General features: G+C 38.4%; 2 protein-coding genes and 1 long non-coding RNA gene across 6 annotated transcripts in view; 1 reads left to right on the forward strand and 2 right to left on the reverse strand.

Annotated features, from left to right (window-relative positions):
- LOC122531425 (prolyl 4-hydroxylase subunit alpha-1) overlaps positions 1-26,133 on the reverse strand; it is a 153,353-nt gene that overhangs the window by 25,186 nt on the left and 102,034 nt on the right. The window lies entirely within an intron of this gene.
- On the reverse strand, positions 10,283-11,449 carry LOC122531426. The gene is made up of 2 exons (XR_006307278.1): positions 10,599-11,449; positions 10,283-10,565 (listed from the first exon to the last, which is right to left on the reverse strand). It is a non-coding gene; the product is annotated as an uncharacterized LOC122531426 (long non-coding RNA).
- LOC122531424 (probable helicase with zinc finger domain) lies at positions 13,908-19,984 on the forward strand. Of its 3 annotated transcripts, XM_043659344.1 has the most exons (6): positions 13,908-14,327; positions 14,573-15,258; positions 15,502-16,173; positions 16,251-16,766; positions 17,232-17,806; positions 19,802-19,984. In XM_043659344.1, exons 1-6 carry the CDS (start codon positions 14,105-14,107, stop codon positions 19,821-19,823), a joined length of 2,694 nt encoding a protein of 897 aa, XP_043515279.1. In that variant the 5' UTR covers positions 13,908-14,104; the 3' UTR covers positions 19,824-19,984. The 3 variants fall into 3 exon arrangements, with proteins under 3 accessions (XP_043515279.1, XP_043515278.1, XP_043515280.1); XM_043659343.1 differs by lacking the exon at positions 19,802-19,984 and having other exon boundaries at positions 13,909-14,327; positions 17,232-18,530; XM_043659345.1 differs by lacking the exon at positions 19,802-19,984 and having other exon boundaries at positions 14,187-14,327; positions 14,411-15,258; positions 17,232-18,530.

Genomic DNA, 26,133 nt, shown 5'->3' on the forward strand with positions numbered 1-26,133 from the left:
ATTTATATAATTTATATTTGTAATTTGTATAAGTAATATTCTTCAATTTAATATTCTACAAATATAAATATAATTTGTATATAATAATTTATATTTATAATTTATAAGCAATTATAAGTAATACTCTTAATTATACAATTATATATAAATATAATCTATATAATTTATATTTGTAATTTGCGTAGGTAATATTCTTCAATTTAATATTCTACAAATATAAATAAAATTTATATAATTTATATTCATATTTACATAATTTCGTAAGTAATTATAAATAATAATCTTAATTTAATATGGAAAATATTTATAAGTAATGTTCTTTAATTTAATATTTTTTTATAATTTACATTTACGTTTGTAATTTGTATAACATTCGTGATAGATACGGGAATAAACTGGGATGTCATTTTCAACCCCGTTCGTGGACACACTGAAACTTTCAGACTTCGACATTTTTTCAGAAGTGAATTAAAATTACATTACGGATTTGTTTATATTTATATTTTTTAGTTGCAGATCTGACTTATTTATATTTACATTTATCGTTGGAGATCCGATTAACAATTCACCGACACAATTTACAGAATTCGTACCTTCTTGTTTCAGGTAAGATTGAAATGAAACGTCTTCGTGTTCGTTGGCGCGCGAAGAGGGGCCAGGATAACGACGCGAGGCCAGGAGACGAGTCGAGTGAGTTGTTCACCCGTATCGCGAATAAAACTGCGGAGAAGGTGATTAAGTACGCGGTCGCGGTTGTATTTAGCGTCTTAGGGTATTGCCCCGTGAAACTTTCCGCTCGGCTCCTCCTCTTTCTTGGAGCCTAAGTATCTCATTTGTACCTCCATTATCTTGGCACCGGTGCAACCGGCGCCCTCGGAAAGAAACGAAATGCAACGGCCACGCAAAATATTCGGATATTTGTTCCTGTCTCGCGCCGAAGCACCGAAATTCAAGCTAAATATTGTTTAAGTACGATGTCTCTCTCTCTCTCTCTCTCTCTCTTTCTCTCTCTGTTTGCCCTGGCTCTGTTCCAAAATAGCCGAAAGTTCCGAAGTATTATTATCTGTTACATCCTGGCATTCCAGACTCTAGGTCAACGATCCATCCGTTGGTCGAATGCTCCACGCTATTTACAAATTAATTACATGCTAATGATAATAATCATTCGAACGACTTTAAATTTCCGCTTGAATAATTTCAGAACAGAGGCATACGTAAATATAAAGGTAGTTTTATACTTCACGAGCGAACGTCACTTATCATTAGACTCGTCATTAGATTTTTATGTGAGTTTATATTTATAGTAAAAAAAATCTTAATAGAAATTATTATTTCACGTACCAAACTAGGTATTATAGAAAGCATCGGTTCTTTAATTATAGGATGGTCACTGAAAGACTGAACGATATAAAACAAAAACAACTTTATGTTATATAGTAACATAAAGTTATATTATATATAACATTAAGTTATATTTTATATATAACTACTTTACAAACATATGTGTTTTATATAATAACATAAAGTTATATATAACATTATATAATAATTATATATATAACATAAAATTATATTATATATAACAGTATATAATAATTATATATATAACATAAAGTTATATTATATATAACATTATATAATAATTATATATATAACAAAGTTATATTATACTATAACTACTTTACAAACATATGTATTTTCAATTTTTTATGATTTTATTTGGAAATACAATTAATAAATTTTTCTTTATTATGTATTTTCAATTTCCAAGGAAATGCTCTCTAATCTACAAAAAAAAAAAAAAAAGAAAACGAAAAAAATAACAAAGGTTGAAAATGAACAAGTTATAACATTTTCAAATCCTTCAGTTTCTCAGTGCATTCAGTATTTTGCAGATTTACGTGCAATCTGTACAATCTTCGTATATCAATTTCAACAACATTTTTCACCCATAATCTCCAAACGCCACTTAAACGAACAATTATCGATATTCTGTGTCGAGATATCGAGTGACATTTGGAATGCCATGATACGACGATCCACCCGTTGTATTAGCGGAATTACGAATGAATCATCGATGATCCATGTCGATGGATGACGAACAGTATCATGCAGCTAAGTAGCAGCGCCGACGATGTTCGAGCCTCTAGCAAAATTGGCATTGTCGCGAGCGATTGGAGGAACGGAAGCGGAGGGACGGTGGCTCAATAATCCACGAAAGCTACCGGGGCTCAGTCCGCCCCGATAAATTATTCCTCGCCATTAGATCCCAACAGAGTTATTAGATTAAATCGATTCGCGATTCCCCCCCCCCCCCCCCGTGACACCTATCCTCTCCCTCAGAGTTGCTTGTTAATCAACCGTACTTACGAGTGTGTCACAGAATAATTGACTGAGTAAAGGGGGGGGGGGGGAGGGGGGACAAGACCCGAAACGAGCGTCAGCCGTTTTTCCACGCGGTTTCCGGGGGATGAATTTTGACGACTACGCACTTTCGTCGGCTCGTGGTGTCTGCCAAAAGGGGATGGATTTTAATCGCCTGATGTTTCAACATTGTCGCCAGGATTATCCAAGTCTGTTAATATTTCTTTGTTTCTGTAATTACCGACAGATATTTTTTATGGTAGAATTAACATTGACCTTTATTAAGTTTTATGATATATTTATTTTATGGTAGAATTAACTATGGTAGAATTATTAAGTTTTATGATATATTTATTTTATGGTAGAATTAACATTGACCTTTATTAAGTTTTATGATATATTTATTTTATGGTAGAATTAACTATGGTAGAATTATTAAGTTTTATGATATATTTATTTTATGGTAGAATTAACATTGACCTTTATTAAGTTTTATGATATATTTATTTTATGGTAGAATTAACTATGGTAGAATTATTAAGTTTTTTATGATATATTTATTTTATGGTAGAATTAACATTGACCTTTATTAAGTTTTATGATATATAGTTTTATATAACGATATGTGAATATTCGATCATGGTGTCCACCAAAAAGAGAATTTTAATTGTTCGTTGTACGTCTGATATTTTAACATTATCACCAAAATTATCAAGTTTATTAATATCTTTTCTTTTTGTGCGTTTGTGATTGATGAGGATAGATAGATATTTTTGGTAAAATTAACGTTAGCCTTTATTAAGTTTTATGATATATATATAGTTTTATATAATGATATGTGAATATTCGATCATGGTGTCCACCAAAAGAGAATTTTAATTGTTCGTTGTACGTCTGATATTTTAACATTATCACCAAAATTATGAAGTTTATTAATATCTTTTCTTTTTGTGCGTGCGTGATTGATGAGGATAGATAGATATTTTTGGTAAAATTAACGTTAGCCTTTATTAAGTTTTATGATATATATGTATATGTAGTTTTATGTATAAAATTTTATATATATATTATATATAAAATTTTATATGTATAAAACTATTATATTATATATGAAATTTTATATGTATAAAACTATTATATATAAAATTTTATATGTATAAAACTATTATATATAAAATTTTATATATATATAAAACTCACGATATGTGAGTATTCGATCATGGTGTCTACCAAAATGAGATCATTTAATCGTTCGTTATACACCTGATACTTTATTTTTTTTTTATTTTTTTTTCTGTGCAGTTGTGCGTACAAGTATCTCTATTATGATATTATTATAAAGATAAAATCAGTATTACTATTAAGAGAATTATAACACGTACAAATAAACAGTTTCAATTAATCAATTAATTATTATAAAGATAAAATTAACTATAAAATTAATTATTAATTATTATTACAATATCATTATAAAGATAAAATTAACATTTTATTAAGAGAATTGCAACATACATATACAGTTCATATAAATATTCGATGGTGGCGTTTACACACATGCCAATATCGGTCGAAACGAATTCCTGATTGTTTAACAAGAGGCTGCATGTTGGATGAAACGAATTCCATTCTATTCCATTCTATGAATCTCGAGAGACTCACGTGGCGCTGAACGTGTTAATTGGATGGAGACCATAATGGCGAAGGATAACAAATAATCGAGATGTAACGATTAATAATTAATTGCTTGCATCTCGTTCGGAGTGGGCGTGATTTTAATTCGCGATCTGATGTTTTCCTTTCATTTATTAAGTTTGTCGTCTTGACTGTCGGATTGAAAAGAAAGTAACAGCGAGCGTACAGGGTCGAATCTAATCGTTTCCTTGTTTTTTCGATATTAGAATTGGAACCGATTCGCTGTTGGAGTAATACCGCGAGGTTTGTTCAAGATCGCGAATTCGAGGACGTCGAATGTTTTCGTTCGATCGCGAACGGTGTTTTCAAAGCCCTCTGACACGTGTTTCGATAACTGCTGCCACCCTAGAAAAATAAACGCCAGCCACCGGTGGTCTCAAGAACGAAAGATCGTCCTCCGGTCTTAAAATCTTCAAAAAGAGCAGCGAAAGAAATCATTTTGAAATTTTATTCCGGGAATAGAATTTCGATGAAACTCGATGTCAGAAACGAATTTAAAAGCCAAGGAATTATCAATCATTGCCAGTCGACCATCAGATATTAATTAATATCTGATTCGTACGTAGAATTCCATTATTAATCATTGTAATCGTATTAATGCGTTCAAGTATTGCATTTTTAAATGCTGAACGCGTTAATTAAACCAATGATTAAAACTCGTTTCTGCAGGCACCGTAAATCGCAGACTCGATGAAAATTAATATAAATTTTTATATACATAATTACAATATTGCTAATAAAAGTCAATGTTTTATTTTATCGAAAGTGTCTACGTGCTTTTTAAGTCTATTGTCGCGAATTCAATAATTCTGGTATTAAACATGTACACAAGCGAGTCGATAAATTCATTTGCATAAGAATTCTCTGAGTTTGAAAGAAAAGCTGTATTAACACTAGAACTACCGAAGTGGTCAAAATGACTAATTAATAATTTCTTTTAGATATATTACAGATGCAAAATAGTGTATTTTTTCAAAGGTTTAAATGATTTCTTTTATAAAAGTTTGTGTATTCTATTTTCATTGTATTTCTATATTTTTCACTTTAATATCTCCGATGAAAATTCCATGCTTTAGTCCTTGGTAGTTCTAGTGTATAATACACGTATGAAAAATCGTACGATCGACTGATAATTCGATAGTGTTCACGCAAGACTGGCTATTTCGATCGACATCAAATCAATCCATGACTATCCGACACAAACATTCAACAAAATCATCAAACTCACTTCACAAAACAGGTGGTTCTTCTACTTCAAAAAAAATCTGAATCAATAATTCCAAATACGTAACGAATGTTTGCGCGACTTGTTTGTGCAACAAGAAACGAAGAAACGCGACCTAATTTCAAATTTCATTGTACAATATGACGACGCAAGTTTGTGCACGCGAAATCCCTAATTGCTAAATGAAAACAGGCGTTTTCGTTTCAGCACGCGATTAAAGAATCGCGACCGTCCGGTGTAATATTCGTCTGATTCGATCGATTCTTTCAAATTTCTCGTTACTATCGTATGAGGAAGCGCGCGGATAGTTTGTCGAACACGAGGTGTCGATTATCCCCGGGGGAGGGGGGAGGAAATTGGAATCGATAAGTCGGCGTTGAAAGTCACGATTTTCACAGTTGGCGATTTCTTTTTGTTTCACAAAGATAGATAGATAGATAGAGAGAGAGAGAGAGAGAGAGGAGGTCGGGGTATCCAATTACAATTGGAAACCCGCGATCCAATCGCGATATCAACTCGGAAAGCGGAAGATAGGGACATCCCCGACGCTATTGTCCCCAACATTGGCACAATGGCCGCCGACGCGGACGTCTTTCGCGCTCCGTTATCTCGCGTCGCGTCGCGGCAATCCACCCTCGCGACTTTCTCCCCCCTCCGCTTCGACGTCGATCTCACCCCTTTTGTCAGGCCAGACAACGTCCACTATTTCCAGTTACCAAATGTATCTCTGCGTTGCTTGTCGAGTCGGATAATGACGGAAGCGGGACCCACCAACCCCCCGCCGCCAGTTGAAAAGTTGCGTTAGTTTTCTGTCGACCGGGGGAACTGGGGAGGAGAAGCTCGGGCAGTTGGCAAGCGCGAAAGTTTTCGGTGATTTTTTTGGGGGGGGGGGGGGGGGGGGGGGTTTTTTTTTTTTTAAAAAAAAAAAAAAAAAAAAAAAAAAATTTTCTGTTTTTTTTTTGGGGGGGGGGGGGAGGGGGGAGGATTTACGAATTTTTACGAGTCGAATGCACAACTCGGCGACAAAATTGGGATAAGTCGACGGAAAAGTTGAGATAAATTGAGACGTTCTGCGTTCGAATATTTCTCGAGAAGACAGATACGGTTTTGTATAATGACTTGGATAAGATCGCAAAAACTTGATAATAGTGTTAGTATTAAATATAATAATATGATAATAGTATTAGTATTAAATATAATAATATGATAATAGTATTAGTATTAAATATAATAATATGACAATAGTATTAGTATTAAATATAATAATATGATAATAGTATTAGTATTAAATATAATAATAAACTAGTATTAGTACTTGGTCATAGTATTTTATCTGTAATAGTCTAATATAAATAAAGTGTGACGATAAAATTAGGATAAATCGACAGTTAATATTGGTAATGGTTAAACTATTTTATTTTATCTGCAATAGTCTAATAGTCTAATTAGGATAAATCGGCAGTTAATATTGGTAATGGTTAAACTATTTTATTTTATCTGCAATAGTCTAATAGTCTAATTAGGATAAATCGACAGAATAGTTAATATTGGTAATAGTTAAACTATTTTATTTTATCTGTAATAGTCTAATATAAATAAAGTGTGACGACAAAATTAGGATAAATCGACAGAATAAATAAATTGGACGAAAAAATTAGAATGTTTCACGTTCGAATATTTCTTGAGAAGACACGTCGTTTTATATAATGATTTGGATAAGATTGTAAAAACTTGATTGGTAATAGTTAAACTAGTATTTTATCTGTAATAGTCTAATATAAATAAAGTGTGACGACAAAATTAGGATAAATCGACAGAATAAATAAATTGGACGAAAAAATTAGAATGTTTCACGTTCGAATATTTCTTGAGAAGACACGTCGTTTTATATAATGATTTGGATAAGATTGTAAAAACTTGATTGGTAATAGTTAAACTGATATTTTATCTGTAATAGTCTAATATAAATAAAGTGCGACGACAAAATTAGGACAAATCGACAGAATAGTTACAATAAATTGGACGAAAAAATTAGAATATTTCACGTTCGAATATTCCTTGAGGAGACACGTCGTTTTATATAATGATTTGGATAAGATTGTAAAAACTTGATTGGTTAAACTATTTTATCCGTAATAGAAGTAAAGTAAAGTAAAATAATAATATAGTAAAATAATAATAAAGTAAAAGAATAAATTCGACGAAAAATTGGAATCTTTCACGTTCGAATATTCCTTGACAAAATACATTGTTTTCTAGAAAAATTTGAATAAGATCACTCGAAATTTGATTGATAGCAAGTAAAGTATCTGTAACAAATAAAGTATTGGTAATACATATCGCTGTTAGATGAAGCATTTAAATGATTTAATTTAAAAAATCGGGAGTTTCGAAATTTTGGCGTTTAAAATTTATTCTGGGATTAGAAGTAAGTGACACGTTGGAATGTAAATTTGGTGATAGCAGCGAGAAGCCTCCCTAAATTTTCTGCAGGTTGAGACCGTGGAGAATGCGAGGACGTAACGTGGGGTTGTTAAACACGTTCCTAATTTAGGGGACCAGCCTGCAATTTCAACCGCTGTCTGAAATCTCGCGTCCCCTTGAGTTAACGATACATCGATCGCAGCCAGAATTCTTCTCAAATATTCTCTCTCTTTCTCTCTCTCTCTCACGAGGAAATTTTGTAGATCAAATTCCAGAAGCATAATTTTGTTCAATAGGTATCGAAACAGTCGATCGACCCGATCGAGCGAAACGAATTTCCGTGGCGCAAACAAACTCAAACAACAGATATCGAACTCGAATCAAATTTTAATCGAGTTGTTCATTCGCGTTCAACAACCTAACGATGGAATTTAATTAATGGTGGTCGAACTTTCGTTGCTTTCACATCCAAACGTTCAGTTCCTTGCCAAATCTGGATCTGATGTGTATTAGAAACGCTTATTCCTAAATTTCAGAAAGCGTAAAAGTATTCGAGTGTTCGAGAATATTTGACTCAAAAGACAAAATTCAATTCTTCGCAGTACCTAGTTACTAGTCCTTTTACTAAATTTTCAAGTGTTCACGCGTATAATACGAATATATATATATATATATATATATATATGAAATGTTCAAAGTAGAGCTGTAAATATATTTCACGGGTGATGTAATTTTTTTACCGAGGTCCTAGTTCCTTTTTCATCGTACTCTCAAAATTACGAGCTTAAGCAAGCAAAAAATTAATTGTTCGCCTATCCTGATTTGAAAGCATCGTTTTATAACATATTCTTCAAACAGTTGGTCACTCTACAAATTCGTAACTCCTATTTTGGAACCAACCTATTCAACGACTGACCAAACAAATTAAAATTCATCACGAAACGAAATTGGATGCACATGTCAGTCTGACTGTAAGTTTCGACTCGATTGAGAGGCACCATCGTCGACGCGTTTCTCAAATTTTCCCAAACAATCCTGTACGGACGTCTTGTTCGTTAATGCTCTTCGGTGGGAGGGGATGGAAGGGGAGCAGGTGGTGGTCTATATACTAGGGGGTCGAACCGTATGGGGTGGAAAGGATGTATCGATTTCACCGGCGAACCAGTGTTAGCCGGCGTAAGTGACGAGGTGTCGTATAAATTACCGGAATAAACGAGCCAGGTGTGCTTGACTTTGGCCGTTCGCGCGACACCGTTCACCTGACATCCACAGCTGTGACAGGCCAGCATCCTGCAACCGGCGATTGGTCCACTCTGGTTGCCAGAGAGAGAGAGAGAGAGAGAGAGAGAGAGAGAGAGAGAGAGAGAGAGAGAGATACCAATTGAATCTGGACAATTCCTGAGCGTCGTTCGACTGTCGTTGCATCGCCCCAACGATGGATCCTAATGAGCTTTCGCGATTGCTACCTGCCACGTTTCCGTCCTTCTCGTTCCTCTCCAGCCGATTCCGATCGGCGCCATCATACAGCTGCGCGCGCGGATTAGACTTGTCGCGTACGAACATTCCGCGTCAGCGTTTCATTTATTTCCTTCTTTTTTTTATTATTTTTTTTATTTTTTTCGTTACTGGATGAGAAGCGAAACGATATTTCCGCCCTTTGACGACTTATATTATATTATATTTTTATAATAACGGGAGCTCCTCCGCGAGAAAGTGTTTCCACCGGAGAATAATATTCATATATCACACGAGATTTTTACACGACAATTATAAAGTAATTCGAGACGATCGATCCGAAGAGGATTAATACAGAGGATCAGCGTCGAATTTTTTCGCAGTGGATCCCTCCCCCGATCCGCGAAATTGGATTTCCTCGCTGAACAACGCCAAACATCAGCAGCCGTTCATTTTCCCTCATACACGTCGAAACAGGCGAAGAGCAAAAAAAAAAAAAAAGAAAGAAAGAAAGAAAGAAAAAGAGAAAAGAGAGACGCCCTCTAATAATCGAGTGATACCTGGGTGTTCGCGTTTCTCGAAGTAAGCCGGAAACGAGTGCAGAAACTCGATTAAAAAACTGACCGAGCCCAGCGAGCGCATATTCGTTTGCATCGTGCTCGAGGGACACGTCGGAGGCGCGATAACGACAGTTCTTTATATTCCGCCTACGTCCGATATAACGAATCCTCTCGTTAGCACGATTTCGACCATCTCCCTTCCTCCCTTGTACCTTGTGCATCCGCCATTCTCTCGTTTCCAATGACGCTGGACTCTACTCTACTCTGCTACCCTGTACTCCGTTCCTTGCTCTTTTTGTTTCTTATTCCTTTTTGCCCTCGAACGATCACGCGCTTGGCGACAGATTTTAATTAGCGATATATGCGATCGAACTTCAGCCTCGCCCCCTCTCGATAAGTCTTGTCTTGTTTTCTACCCTGTTGCAACGAACCCATCCTTCCTCGACATTGTATTCCTGCTCGAATGTCTCGAATTTTGTTGCTTGTCTTTTTTTCTCTATCTCTCGTCGTGAAAAATGTCGACTCCGCGAAGCGACGCGACGCCCCTTAGGTTTCTTTCTGTTTTATCGAGGTATTCCCTTCTATCTCGTCGCGTTCGTCATTTTAATCGCGGACGAATTCAACTTTCTTTTTTTTTTCTCTTCGTCTCTCCTTTTCTTTCTCTTTTTTCAGAGCTTCTTATCGTCTTCTTTGCCAACGTCGCGCCGATTCCGGCAAACGCGAAGTTCCCCAGATAAGGAGTTTTTTTTTCTTCCTTTTGTTTCCATTCCAAATACCCGACCGTCTCCTGCTACCCCAACTTGCCACCAACTTCCGTGAAATTGGACTCGTTATATCATTCTACTCTTTCTTTTTTTTTTTTTTTTTCTTTTAATTACCCTTTCTATTCATGCTTCATCCTCTCTTCTTCTCTTTCCCTTTCGTCTGACTTCTGGAAAAAAAAAAGCTTGAAGGGGCATTTTTCAGCGGTTGTTTTCTATTTCCACCTGTTTTTTTTTTTTTTTTTTGTTTTAATCTCATCCTCCTCCTCTTCGTCTTCTTTTTTGTATCGCGGAACGGGAGGTAGCTGATGAAAGCGACACAAGCTTTAAGCGCTTTTGTCCTGCAGCGTTTGAGGGCCGCGTCGGGCTTAATAGTGTTGAGCTTCGTTAACGGAAACGCTCGCGAATGAAAATATTTCCTGATGAACTGACGTCCCTGTTAATGTTCCCTCCTTTCACCTCGCTTCTCCTTTCTCCGTCGGGAATTTCTTTCGGCCGAGGATGCCTCGTTACAGCCGAATGAATTTGTTTCTTTTCTTTTCTCTTTTTCTTTTTTGCGTTCGTTCAGAACGATATCCTAGCTTAAAGATGCCCTTGGTTAACGAGAGTTTCATTAGCGGAAACGTAAATAGGTTTCATCATCGTGCAATTTACACTGTGAGCTAATTTCTTTGGCTGTCCCTTTCACTCTAATGGATTTTAGAGAGCAAGAAGCGCGACAAGTAACACGCTTCTTGCCAATGGCATTTATTGCCTCGGGCTAATTTCAGGGACCGATGAAGCCTACAACATCACGATATATTAACGCGAAATGTTACAAGAAGCAGGATTAAATTCCTAAACGCCCTAAACGGGATAATATTGAATCGTGTCCGGCGTATGTAAATTCGTCACGTTTTTTTATCCAGCCACTCGCCGTCGTGTTTCTTTTTATTGCCAAGCAATTTCCAATCTTTCGCGAAATATTTAAAGTCTCTCCGACTTTAGAAGAGTCCATATATCTTGTTCTTCAGGAAATTATTATATACAAGAACGAAGGTAACGAACAACGAGCCATAAATTATTAAATCTTTTATTAAATCAACAACAATCGCAGAAATGTGTCTCCGTTGAATATCACTTGAATGAACTTGTTAGCGTGACATTATCAAACCCAAGGTAAACTAATAACAATAACCTACCACACGATAGCGGTTCAAAGGGCCCATTCGACATTCCTGAGGCTCGAAGTGTCGACGACAGATCTCCCTTAACAAGAACCATCCCGTATCCGTATATTCTCGTGGAAAGGAGAAAACAAAAAAAAAAAAAAGAAAAACGACAACAACCCTAGTGGGGCCGTCGTTTCACGCGTGCCGTTTGGACGCCATTAAAAAACGGTCGTTCCCGTTCCCGTATCCACGCTCTGTGCAAATCGTCTGTCTATAGCACGCAGGTACCATTGAACATCGCATTAAATTCCCCCCTGCCCCCCCTGGGGAGAGTTCGAAAACAGACAAATAGTTTATCTCGCGTTGGAAACTGGTCAACGCTCCCGCGGCTGCCAGATTCCAATAGCATTTTTTCATCCGACTGCCTAACCGATCCGCCGCGTCGATTCAAGCGTCGAGGTAAATGGAATAGCCTGGTATCAAGGGGAATATCTGGAGCAACGCACGAAATGGTCGACGATTCGAAAGCTTTCAAGCTAGTCGGGGCTAACCACGATCCCACTCCTCTGGTTCTGGCGTTTCACTCCTCTTGCGGAGACTCTTCAGCCACCCCATTGCTCCCTTCCTCTCTCTCTCTCTCTCTCTCTCACTCTCACTCTCACTCACTCACTCTTTCACTTTGTCTGTCTCGTTCTCTCGGTCGTTCTGTGTATATACTCGTCTCCCTCCTCTGTTGGCTCTCTATCTCTCGAAACCCTTCGGCCAGGCCGCAGGATAATAGCGATCGTCATTTAGCCACTTCCGGCGGTTCGATAGCGTTGCGCGATTTACATGAAAATCTTCTCTGGAATTTCCAGCGAGATTGCGCGGACCACCGAGAGGGAGAGACAGGCTGTTTCCCTCGATTGGAGGCTGATCGTTTCCCTCCTTCGGGTTATTTGCCTCGGCTGGCCGTTGCCACCGTGATTTTCGCGAGTTCCTAATCCGATCATGCGGTCATCATTGACCGTGTGAGTCCAAGTGGCAACGATCTAACTGGCAAGAATCCAGCAACATTGAAGTCATTCGTCTCCCGTCTTAATTTTCGCATAGTTGCTGATTCGGGCAAGGAATTTTGTAATAGAGACCGAGCTGAAGAAATATTTCTTTTTGCATGTTTAATAAAATCATAATTTCACATATATAATAATTTTATAATATGTATAATTATATATATATATATATATATATATATATATATATATATAAAATTTTATAATAACATATGTACAATAATTTTCTTTTTACGTATCGTAATCGAAATTTATATATGCAGGGTGTTTCATAATTAGGTACAAATTGGGTCAAGTAGACTCTACGGCTGAAAATAAGACGAAAATCAAGAATAACGAAATTACATGGGAGACTTTTCGAGAAAATTTGACCTAACACCTTTAGACTTTTATTTCTAGGGAAGCGTAAAATGAACAGTCTATTCTGCAACATTTAAAATAGCGAGTTATCGTAGCATTTTGTAGAAATGGAAGAAACTGTGATACGCAGGAAGGAAACATAATGCAAGATCTAATTGGAAAATTACAACTTTGCATACGAGAAAACGGATAACACTTTGAACAATATCTTGACTGAAAACAACAAACTAAATTCAACGAATTATACGAATACACTGATTATTTTATTATTCTGCGTTTAATGTATTTTTCAATCGTATCCTGATAGTAAACAAGCCCTGACATTTTACCATGTACAAAAACGGTCTGTAGTGAAAAACGTGATATCGATTATTTATCAACTCGACTGATATTTGAATTTAATTTTCTCGAAAACCAAGCCTCGCACGTAATTTCGTTTTTTCTTTATTTTCGTCTTATTTCCTATAGAATCTACCTGACAAGAATTATGAAACACCCTGTATATGTATAATAATATATGTATAATAATTTTACATACATATATATATATATATATATATAATTTTATAATAATATATATACAATAACTTTTTTTTACGTGCAATAATCGAAATTTATATATATAAAATTTCGATTCTTTATTTCATTCTCCGGCATAATTGATCTCAATAATAAATCGTCATCGGAAATGTGTGCGTTGGCGAGAAACGCGAACAACAGTTATAAATATAATGGATAATCTTTTATTGAGATTAATGAGCTCCTTGCCCCAGTCGTCGATAAAATCACTCCCGCCCGCCGGTGCGCGAGTACGTCGATAGTCGCAAGATGGCAACGACAACGTCCCGACATCGCTCGGTTCGCGCTTGCGCAATGCGCGCAAACGATTCATCAGTAGTGAAAAAGCGTTGTGTGTTGTACGAACAGAGTTATCACGGTGATGCGTGGTAAAATCGGTGTATCTGTTGCATCAAAAACGCGAATAATCGTGCACCGTGGTATTATGTAGTCACAGATATCGGCGTTTGATCGAAATTATGCGGAATTTTTGTCCGCGAACATGGTCGATCACCCGTACCGAATGAACGGAGAGGTTAAGAACTCGTTTTCCTCCGGCTTCGCCGAGAAGGTGCACCACGACTGGGTGAAATCGGAGAACCCGGAGACAATTGTGACGTGCAAGCAAACGAACGATGTGTTGATCTTCACGAATAAGAGTCTCTATTGCCGTTCGACCAGTAACAATGTAGTTTTCAGTTGGGACTTTCAGATCCTGGCGTGCGGTAAGTCTCCCTTTCCAACAATGTTTTGCATCCATATTTTTGTGAAAATTGATCGCCATTGGTTAACTCGTTGTTGCAATTAGATAACTTGATGATAAAATGATTAGTAATATTGGTAATATTATGGGCAATTGTCAAAGGATTATCAAACAACGTTACGGAGTAACATTGGTAGTTACATTGATAGATTTATGAAATCAGATACAGGTGTAGTAGTTGTCAAAAGGTTTGTTGCGCTCATTTAGGTAAACAGTTACAAAGAATAGTATTAACGCTGGACCAGAACCGAAGGAATTTCTCACTAAGATCTGTTATGCATAATACCACAAGTATCGGAATCACCAACGGCCAGGAATGGTACAATTCAGAATTGAAGAAGACAAATGGGAACGACAATTTGATAAAAGAGATGCATTACTTTGTCAAAATTTGCTTTGTTGCCAATAGATATGGCACGTACAGACAGAATGTCATTTTTTACTTTGGAGACTATCCAGTAATACTCCAAAGGATCTGCATGGATTGTTTGCCAACCAAAGACTTCACCAGGATTCACGAAGCGACCAATTACCAGTTCTCACAGAATCCAAAGACATGGAATAACGAAACGACTCAAATCTGCTGGTTTGAATCGCCTTTTGTGGCAGCGAAGGATCCAAAGGCAGACAAACTGTCCATGATCTATCCGTACCCAGATAGAAGTAACTTTTTCTTGACTCAAGAATCTCTCACGGATGATCGTCTAACGCCAGACAATTATAGAGGTCGTCTTCACGAATTGATTACTGTGGAGGAGCTGGCTAGACATGAACAGATAGCTAGATATAACGAGACTTCGTACATGCGTCTCCTCACTCACTATGTTTTGACTTCTGCTGGTGATGGGTCAACCATTGCCAAATATGCGCCACCTGGTGAGCTCTTTGCTCAGGTGCGGTTCATTTTAACAGTTATACTTTTCTCTCTCTTTTTCTCTATGCGCTTTTCTGTTACTTTTAGACAATGATCTCCAATTAGTTCTAGTACAATATAATCTCCTAATACACATAAGCTTGCGTTGTTTCTTTCTAACATATTTGTGTCGCGTTTTTTCTGTATGTAAAAAAAAAAGAAAAAAATTTGTATAACATAAAATATATAGAAACATATAAAAAATGATGAATTTTTACCACAGCTGCCGCTAAGCCGCAGTATCTCAGAGGATACGAAAAGCGGCAGGCTGTTCCTGAGAGGTTGCAATAAAGTGCTCTTCAAGTGTTTATCACCATCCTCGAAAATAATATTCGAGGCGCACATAGAGGACAAGTGCACGCAGACGGTATACGTCAGACTGTCGAAAGAATGTGTGCACAAATTAAACTTGGTGGCCAACATGGATCTGCACGTGCAAGTGCAATTCTTATTGAACCGCTTGCCCTTCTGCGAATGGCACAAAACCGTGGATAGCTTGCCCGATATTGGCCTAGTGTTTCTAAACAAAGTTCATATGGATATGAAGGAGAGCAGCTTCATAGATCTGCTAAGCAGAAACGCTATCAATTTCAGATTTTCTTTGTTGAACGCGGAACAGAAAAGAGCACTGGCGGTAATAACCGTGTCCACCAAGATTTCCATGCCACCGATCTTGTTACTAGGGCCCTTTGGAACAGGGAAAACGTTCACCATTGCTCAGGCTTTACGGTTCTTGTTGACAAAGAACTCGGACTATAAGATCCTGTTGTGCACGCACAGCAACAGCGCGGCAGATCTCTATGTCAAGGAATTCTTCGACATTTGGTATAAATCTGAAAAGAATCCGCGACTGAAGCCAGTCAGAATTTATTACAAAGGTAGAGCCAGGAACACGGTACGTCAGACTGTCCGGAAGAAATAACGAACGCTCGATATCGAAGAGTTCCTTCTGCTCTCATTCCGCCATTTCAGGTACACCCAGTGGTTCAGGAGTACAGTCTAATGAAAGAGAACGGTACGTTTCGCAACCCGACCGAGGAAGACCTGAGGGATTGCGCTCTGATCGTGACCACCTTGGCCACGTCTAGCTCCCTCACCAGTTTGAACGTGTCGTTCACGCACATAGTGATCGACGAAGCGGCTCAGGCGTTGGAATGCGAGGTGCTGATACCTCTGGCACTGGCTACTCCGCAAACTCGTTTAGTCCTCGCCGGTGATCAGATGCAACTTGCGCCAGAAATATATAGCGATCTGGCCAACGAACGGGGCCTGGGTATAAGTTTATTGGAAAGGATCTACGGGATGTACCCGCAAGCCCATCCGTGCAGGATTCACCTGCACCAGAATTACCGTGCTCACGAGGACATCATCAAGTTCATCTCGGAGATGTTCTACGATGGAATCGTGAAGCCTGCTAACAAAACGTTGGTACAGCATCCCATATTAAAGCCCTTGACCTTTTACGCCGTTCAAGGCGTGGAAATACAGGTACGTTAATTAAGAAGATCTGGAGGATCGTATTGTCGTTGGGAATATATAGTTGGAACGAATGTAACAATTCACGAATGCTTGCAATTGTACCTGTTAATTAATATCTCCGTTGCATCAACACCGTCAGAAGAGTTTCTACCTTACACGCCAAACTCCACGCCGCACCACGTACCATATTTCCAGCGTTTCCAACTTAACCACGCGAGATCCGTATAACAGATTGTAGCGTATATTTCCTGATCCAACCGCAAATACCTGTTGCTTCATCTTCACCGCTGCACACCGGACACACCCCACTGTTGCTTGTTGAAACACACCCTCGACCAGCACGATATAACCTACAAAACACACACTTCCAGAATCGTCACCTAACAAGCTCGCCATCCTACCAAGAACTCACAATTCCGAGGCAGATCGTCTTCCCGCTCGACGTAACTCTGTTTCTTTTTTTGATTTCATCAGGACATCCATTCGACAGGCTACGCGAACATGAGCGAGGTGTACGAGCTGGTGAATCGCGTGCAGGAACTGCGAAACAATTGGCCGACCGACCGTTGGGGCATTTATGGCGAGAAGTCGATCGGCGTGCTCGTCTATTACGCGGAGCAGGTGCAGAGGATCCGCGCGGAGCTGAGGGAGCGCAGGATGATGGACGTGTCTGTGGAGAGAGTGCTAAACGTGCAGGGGAAACAGTTCACCGCCGTGTTCATCAGCACGGTGCGCACCAGGCATTGCTGTCGATACTCGGCGGAGAGGAACGTGAAGGACTATGGTTTCCTGACCAATCCCAGGCTCCTGAACACGGCCATGACACGTGCCAAGTGTCTGGTGGCGGTGGTGGGCGATCCTGTCGCTCTCTTCACTATCGGCTCCTGCAGGAAACTCTGGCAGGCATACCTGGAGATCGCTGATTTACACGGCATAGACAGGGAAACGCTGAAGCACCATCTGAGCCTGGTACCGGAGCTTCCGTTGATCGCACCGCTGAACCCGTTGGCCAGAGAGTTTATACCGAGAAGCAACTTCTGCATGGTGGAGTACGTGCCGGTTCCTATTATGTACCCGGTGTTTCATTATCCGTATTACTCCTCGTAGCGCCGGCGGGAATCCGCGTTGGAATCGAACGATTCGGTCGTTGTGCGTCGCCGTTCTTAACCGTTCCGACCTGGCTTTACTAAGTGCTTTACTTTTCTGTTCCTCCTTCTCTTTCTTTTCATTTCTTTTCTTTTCTCTCTCTCTCTCTCTCTCTCTCTCTCTCTCTCGCTTTCTCTCTCTCAATTTTGTCACGCCGGAAAAGAAAGTTGCATTTGTACAAACGATTGTTAATTTTTAAGACGACGATGGCTCCCGTAGTGGCAATTAACGAACGAAACGATTGAGAATTTTGTGAATTCGGTGCAGCACGGCTGATAATAATTGGGTTGGAAAGGTTGATAATCGACGATGTCTTATATATGTATATATATATATCTCTCTCTGTGTCGGTTTTTGGGATTACTAATCCATTGGAGTGTCTCTCTCTTTCTGTGAATAGATTTAAAAGAACTAACTAACTGTTGCTACATTAGATTGAATTTCTGTTCTTGGTCTTATGATGTGTCCTCGAAACTCGATGTCTATTATAGATTGTATCGTTTCGTTAACGTTTGGCCTCGCCTGTTTCTCAGAGATGCATCTGTTTTGGAGACTGTGCAGCTTATGTTACGACACCACACGTACCGATCTATTATAGAAATATATTTTTTACTAGTCCCACGTAGCCTGTGAATCTTTCAATCCCCTTCTCGATCCTCCTCTATAACGCGTCACGTTAAAGCGATGCTTCTCAAAGGTTAATCGTTTCTTTTATCATCAAGTAATAAAATTAAAAGATTTTCTCCTCTCAGCCAACTTTCCATTAACGAGATGTACCATTTGTTTTTCGTTTGTCAAACGTAACCGTTCAAGTTTAATCCAGTACAGAAAGAACAGAGAAAGAAATTTAATATAATTTATTTATTCAATAATCTGTAGTACTATACATATGACACTGTTATATATGATAACAACAATAATATAGAATAATAGACATTACTGGCATTAAAAGCGACGACATTTAAAACAATTACGTGATGTACCAGAATGACCTTTTCTTTTGTCTATCAAAACACAAAGCTGATAAGTTTCGTTGTCAAATGGCTAAAGCTAAGAGATCCTTTTCTCAGCTCATCTTTCCGCCGAGAAAATACTTCTCTTTTTCTTCGTACATTCGCCTACTAAAGTTCAACGCCATGTCCAATACTTATTAGCTTTATTTCCATTGAAGAAGAATTATAATTACACTATGCTCGCGCGTATCTTCATCTTAAAAAGACGGGTAATCAAATATTTGCTGACTCGGGCGGTATGAAACTGTGTATTCGTGCGAATGGCCGAGAATAAAGGGAACCAGTTTTCTAGACGGGGTGTGTGACACTAGTTTGCCCGCGCGGGTTTGCTATTCGCGGGCTGGAAGAGCCAAATGGTCACCGACGACCCTCGAACGACTGAAAAGGGAGGCGAAAGAGCGAAAAGCGGATGGCGCGTTTCTTTTGAAAACCGCGCCGCTTCTGTCCTTCACGCGTCGAGTGAATGCGGCCGCCGAACAAAGCCGCCTCGTTTATTTTTATTTTCGTAATTAAGGACTACTCCGGTGGTCCATTGTGGTTAGGTGGTCTTAGAAATTAAAAAAACAAAAAAACAAAAAAAAAAAAAAAGAAAGAAAGAAAAACAATCTATAGCAATTGCCCTCCGACTGCGTTTTTGTGTTTTTGTGTTTTCGTGTCAATTGGAATCGATTACTGTCAGAAGTGAATGCACGAAAATGTTCGATTGGTCTTTTATTGTGTTGGATTGAATTTTGTTTTTGTACCATTCTTCTTTTTTTTTTTTTTTCCTTTTTTCCTTTAATGTCGTACGGATTTTTACTTTGTCGGAGTAGCAATTGGATTGTCCTTCTTTGTCAAGTTGTTGTAGAGTCTATTCTAACTTGATTTCTATGTGTTCTTTTTTAGAAAACTTCCAGCAACTAACTGAAAAATGAGAAAAATGTGCGAGTAGGATAGAAAACTGACTGATCGCAGTAAGATTTGCGTGTATAATGTTTTTCCGCTTGCCACGGCTAACAACAGATTTATATTACTAAATAAATCAATTTTTTATAACTACTATAAAAAAAACCAATATTTACAATGGAACTCTACTTTTTTTATTCTAGTTAGCTTTTCACAACAAAGCACCCTTCTTCCAGAAAAAGCTCGTAACTAGCCTCCGAATATTTGTCCGTTTTTTGTAAAAAAAAAAAAAAAGAAAAAAAAAACAGTTCAACTTTAAAATTCGACGAGACGTTCAAATTCCTCCAGCTGTCCGCTCGCAAAAATATTCGCAGCCTATTTACATTAAAACCACCAACTGCAACGAATTTGTTTCACCAACGAATTGTCACGATGAACGGGGATCGTGTATCCTGCGTTGCTATAATTATTGTTATCGTCTGTTAGCACCGAGATAAGTTGTTCCCGATACGACACGTACGATGACTTGGCCGCGATAAAACAACGGGAGAAGAGGAAGAAGGGGGAGGATGAGGAGGGAGCGAGCGAGCGAGGGAATAAGCACTCGTAGTTAAACTCAATTTTCCCCTAACAAGAGGGTGTATCGCCGAGGGCATCGGCGGAATTCCAGCGATATTCTTGCTTTTTCTCTCTCTCTCTCTCTCTCTCTCTCGTGTAGCACGCTTGGACGACAAGTCGTGGAATTTATCTTGTTGTTTCCTCCCCTCCCCCGGGGAACATAGTAATTTTTTAATTTCACTCGCCCGGAATGTATCGCACGCATATTTTACCTGCCAGTTTGCTCATCACTTTTGATTACATTGCAGAGTACATTTTCCCCGAGCGTCCTGTTCGTTCGCTCGGGGACTTTATTTTTCTGGCCGCCTTTTTTACTTTTCTTTTCTTTTTTCCTTTTTTTTTTTTTTTTTTTTTTTTTCGTTACCAATTCGTTCGCGCGAGAGTTTCCATTCCTTTGTAAAAATGTTTACGATTCTTCTTTTTTACTCGTTGCCCGACGTACATGAACGTCTGGCAATTGCTCTTCAGTTGCATTTAGCCCCTTTTCTTAAATACCTTCTTTTGTTATTAGAATCCTTGCCTCGACTGTCTTTCGCAGCAGCCTGTGTCGTTTTGTTGTTACCCTGCGTTCTTTTTTTTCGTTTTATTCTTTTCCAGCTTCTTTTACACACAATCTTTTGATGGGATTTCCCTCGGAGTCCCTTCAACTCGCGGGAAGATTGCTTTCCCTGCACGTGGAAATTTTTCATCGTCGGAGAGGCATCTCATTATACAGCAAACTGGCAAACGTGATGTAAATTCGAAATTGACACGAGAGTAACTAAGAATGAAATTCTGTGAACGTCCACGGTGATGAAAGTCGTCGTCGAGAGTCAGTTTGTAAGAAATTTGGTATGAATAATAACTCGAACGATACGCGAGTCATTTCGTGAGAAACGGACAGGCTGGTTGCAGGTTGTTGTTGAGAATAATTTTAGAGAAAGTGACCATATTGAGTGACCACTTGGAGACTTGACCAAGGGGTAGTTGCAATGTTAGACCAGCTTTGAACACCATGCACTTGGAGAACTACGAGATGACACTTAACCTGGAATAACATCTGGTTACTGGCAAGTGCTTCGTCGCACTTGGGTTGACGTTTCCTTAATAAGGGATATACACACGTGTATAATTCTCTTTGTTTCTACGTGTATTATTTTTCTCCATATTTATTTCATCCATTTACCTTGTCTCGTTCATTTACGTGATTCATTACTGTCTCATTAATTTCATCTGCACGTAGTCTATTAATTTCACATGTATATTTATCTCGCGCTGATCTTATCGATCGTATTTACGCATAATGTATACTAATTACACAGCGTCACTTGATTTTCTTCTAGTACGATAAAATAATTCAAAGTTTTAGGATATGTTAAATTAACATGTTAAATATGTTAAATTAATCTCGCGAAACGTTCACGTTCTAATTTTTCTAAGTTCCATCTTACTGTGCCATTTGTGCATTTAATCGAGAGTCTGTAAATATGTTTAACAGAAGATGACGACGTTAAAATTTCTAAATTTATCTTATCTTGTTAACAAACGAACTTGCAGAAGTAAATCGACGAAACAGAGAAATTGCCGGAAGAATAGAACAGATCAGTTTCCATTCTTCCAACCATTTTTCCAATCGCTCGACAAAACGTAAAGTCAAACGTAAAATTCCAAAAGGACGTCGTTGCACGTCGTAGCGACACGACACGTCTCGTCGTTCAAAGTCCATATCCGCGACATATATTCCGTCTGTAAACCAAACAAGTTGCTATAATCAACGTGAAATCGATTATCGAGCAAACAACGTACCACTACATTAGCAGATTCACCGACGTTAACTTAGCTATGATCACGTATTATCGCAGCGTTTCAGTGATACCCGGAATTACGCGACCGATCAATACGGTAAAGACGTATTACGTCTCTCAACTCGCAGGCTAATACTCTTGGCACGATCGTTGCACGAGTAAGAAGACGCGGTTGAGTGTAAGTGGTACACACCTCGGCGCACAAAAGGCCGAAGAATATTACCGGAGCGCGTTCGAAGGAGCCAGATAGGCCTCGCTGGTTCTTAGCCGAACCATCATGTTCTCGGCTTAGTGGTAAAACGATGAAATATTACAGGGTCGTATTGGTAGCCGTTCTTTAACGGCCTGTCGCCTCGTTCCTGTTGCCCCCTCTTCGTACACTTCTCAAATACATTATTGCGCAGGGTGTCTGCGAGCAAGATAAACTTCTTGCATCTCGTTTCTTCATGGAGAGGTGTCATCACGACGCGAGTTACAAAAATTAATGGGAGAATTTAACCCTGGTTCGCGGACCGTAACGAGTGATTCGTCGCTTTCTTTTTCATTCGAACTCGCCGGTGTGATAGAAATTATTCCGAAGTAATAAATTTATTATTTGTTTTGCCTGAGTTATACTTAAATATACTTGAAGCTGAGAAGATGTTGCAATTTGGGACACAAAAAAAATTCTCGACGTGCGTGAGTCAAGCGCAGAAGGTTAATTCCTTGCGCTGGCAACCGATTTGCGGACCATAACGAGTGACCGAACCGTCGCTTTCTTTTTCTTTCGAGCTTGTCGGTGCGATGTCACTGAACAGAAATTATTCAGAAGTGATAAATTTATCGTTTATTTCGCCTGGGTTATATTTAAATTAATAATTATTAACATTTAAATTTCAAATTAATAAACTAATAATTAAATTATATTTAAAACTGAGAGAATGTTGCAATTTGGGACAAAAACATTCTCGACGTGCGTGGCACGTCATTCAAGCACAAGAGATTAACTCCTTGCGCTGGCAACCGATTTGCGGACCATAACGAGCGACCGAACCGTATACAATAGATTCGTCGCTTTCTTTTCCTTTCGAACTCGTGGATACGATGTCACTGGATAGAAATTATTCAGAGGTAATAAATTTATTATTTGCGTGTGTGTTTCGCCTGGGTCATACTTGGATATACTTAAAACTGAGGAACTATTGCAATTTTGGGATCAAAAAATTCTCGACGTGCGTGGCACGTCATTCCAGCGCAAGAGGTTAACCACTTGGCGCTGGCAACTGATTGCGGACCATAACGAGAGGCCAAACCGCATACGATAATTCGTCGCTTTCTTTTTCTTTTAAACTCGTCGGTATGATGTCACTGGACTGAAATTATTCGGAAGTAATAAATTTATTATTTTTTTTTTGTCTGGGTTATACTTAAAATTGAGAAGATGTTGCAATTTGGGTCAAAAAAATTCTCGACGTGCGTGGCACGTCATTCAAGCGCAAGAGGTTAACTCCTGCTGCGCTGGCAACCGATTTGCGGACCATAACGAGTGACCGAACTGTACATACAATAATTCGTCGCTTTCTTTTTCTTTCGAACTCGTCGATACGACGTCACTGGATAGAAATTATTCAGAAGTAATAAATTTATTATTTTTTTTTTTGTCTGAGTTATACTTAAAATTGAGAAGTTGTTGCAATTTGGGTCAAAAAAATCCTCGACGTGCGTGGCACGTCATTCAAGCGCAAGAGGTTAACTCCTTGCGCTGGCAACCGATTTGCGGACCATAACGAACGACCGAACCGTATACAATCATTCGTCGCTTTCTTTTTCTTTCGAACTCGTCGATACGACGTCACTGGATAGAAATTATTCAAAAGTAATAAATTTATTACTTTTTTTTGTCTGAGTTATACTCAAATATACTTAAAACTGAGAAGAAGTTGCAATTTGGGACAAAAAAATTTTCGACGTGCGTGGCGCGTCATTCCAGCGCAAGAGGTTAATGACGAATTACGAAATTTCTTCTTCAGCTGTTTTTTTGTTCAGACAATTTATTTCAGACTGATGGAAAATACTTTCTTCGTTCCGTTTTTACTTGAGAGAAGAATCGATAAATGCAAAGATTCAGTGATTCTTCTTCTTGCATAACAGAGATAGAAATCTTGAATTTTATCATTTTTCAAATTATTTTAAAATGGAATTTGTGACCGTGTAACACGAAGTATTCGTTTAATTCACATTTGTTTAATATCTTTAATTTTATTCTGAAGGTTCTTTGTCAGTTTTACACTTCGAAATTCGAAGGAATCGGTACAACAATATGCTGATGCAAAAATTTGTAAATCGCGTACAGAGAAAGACAGTTTCGTCGATCGACAAATCGATTCGCATTGTTGAAATATTCGAGGCTACTTGAGCGATCTGCTCAACTCAATCTCTATTCGACCAGCGTGCAATCTACTTTGGAAGCATTGTTTTCGACCAAACGAAACATTCGAGAAACAGTTCCACTCAGATATGCTCTGCTTAGAAATATCATCGGAAGTACATACTTGTAGACTCATTTCGAAATTATATACTCACCATCACTCGATCCCGTTTCCATTCATATTTATATCCGCGGAACTAGGTCGCTGCAACGAAGAGACTCGGTGCCACGACTCTCTTCTTTGAACGAGAGATTCAAACATAGTACGTGAAGTGGATTTCTCGTCTTTTCGCCATTTTTTCAGAAGAAGCTCCTTCACTCTCGCGAAATTCTCGAAAACACAACATCGATTCTTGCGTGTCACGAACAAACATGGCCGTAGAGGATCTCTCCCCGTTTAAATTTTCGCGATTCGGTTGGGCCAAGCTAGTTGGATTTGACCACGAGCAGGCTTCGCTCCGCTACCGGAAGTCGATTATAACGTAACAATTTAACAGCTCAGGATGGGACGGTTGCTGCGATCGCTACGCGCAGCTAACAAATTTTCGAGAGAGAGAGAGAGAGAGGGAGCGCGGGTGAACGATGAACTTTCGCCATTAACGATCGCCAGTATTGTTTCCCAGCTTTTTCGCCGGTGCAGTTTAAACGATCGACTGCTTCCTCTGTCGCGCTTCTGATGAAGTGTCGTTTGATGGTTTTCGATTCGAATTGTCCGCCGGGTGAAAATAGGACGCGCGGACGCGGCCTCTGTTAAGTGGCCTTTTGGTAATTTCGAAAAGCTGGGCGTGTCGGGAATAATTAGCGTGGAATGTGTCTCCCGGTTTCCTTGGATTAATTCCAACCTTGTTTCTCGAATTAATGCTACCTTCGTTACCGCGGTGGTTTCACTTTTTAATTGTTTCAGATAATAATTCTTACAATTAGCGCCGAGCTGCACCCTTCCTTGGCTCCTCGAATTAATGCCGTCTTGCTTCTCAGATTAATATTGATCAGTTGTGATCTCTCGAGAGGATAATGTTTCTGAAGCTGTTACTCTCTGTATTTCTCCTTGTAACTTTCTCGTTTCTTGGTTTCTTGAACTAATACCATCTTGTTTCTTAAATTAATATTAATTAGTTATTCATTTTTGTCACTATTATTATTCTGTAGTTGTCTTTGAAAAGTTTTTTTTCTTTTTAATTGTTTTAGACGATAATTCTTAGATAGTGTGATCTATAGATTTTGGCTTTTTGAACTAACTTTGTTTCTTAAATTAATATTAATTGATTAATCGTGAAAGGATGGTTGTTTAATTCTCTTATATATTTGTTTTTAAAAAACTTCTCTTTTTAACTGTTTCAGATAATAATTCTTAGTGTGATCTGTAGATTTTGGCTTTTTGAACTAACTTTGTTTCTTAAATTAATATTAATTGATTAATCGTGAAAGGATAGTTGTTTAATTCTCTTATATATTTGTTTTTAAGAAACTTCTCTTTTTAACTGTTTCAGATAATAATTCTTAGTGTGATCTGTAGATTTTGG

This window comes from Frieseomelitta varia, unplaced genomic scaffold (genome assembly GCF_011392965.1).
Source record: "Frieseomelitta varia isolate USP_RPSP 00005682 unplaced genomic scaffold, Fvar_1.2 scaffold_4, whole genome shotgun sequence".
Classification (NCBI taxonomy): Eukaryota; Metazoa; Arthropoda; class Insecta; order Hymenoptera; family Apidae; genus Frieseomelitta; species Frieseomelitta varia.

What these genes read in the sequence shown, in the direction of transcription:
- LOC122531424 (XM_043659343.1), top strand. Translation starts at nt 14,105, where the DNA reads ATGGTCGATCACCCGTACCGAATGAACGGAGAGGTTAAGAACTCGTTT. An exon ending in CTTTCAGATCCTGGCGTGCG is followed by an intron (nt 14,328 to 14,572) that starts GTAAGTCTCCCT and finishes GCGCTCATTTAG; the next exon opens with GTAAACAGTTACAAAGAATA. An exon ending in AAGGTAGAGCCAGGAACACG is followed by an intron (nt 16,174 to 16,250) that starts GTACGTCAGACT and finishes CCGCCATTTCAG; the next exon opens with GTACACCCAGTGGTTCAGGA.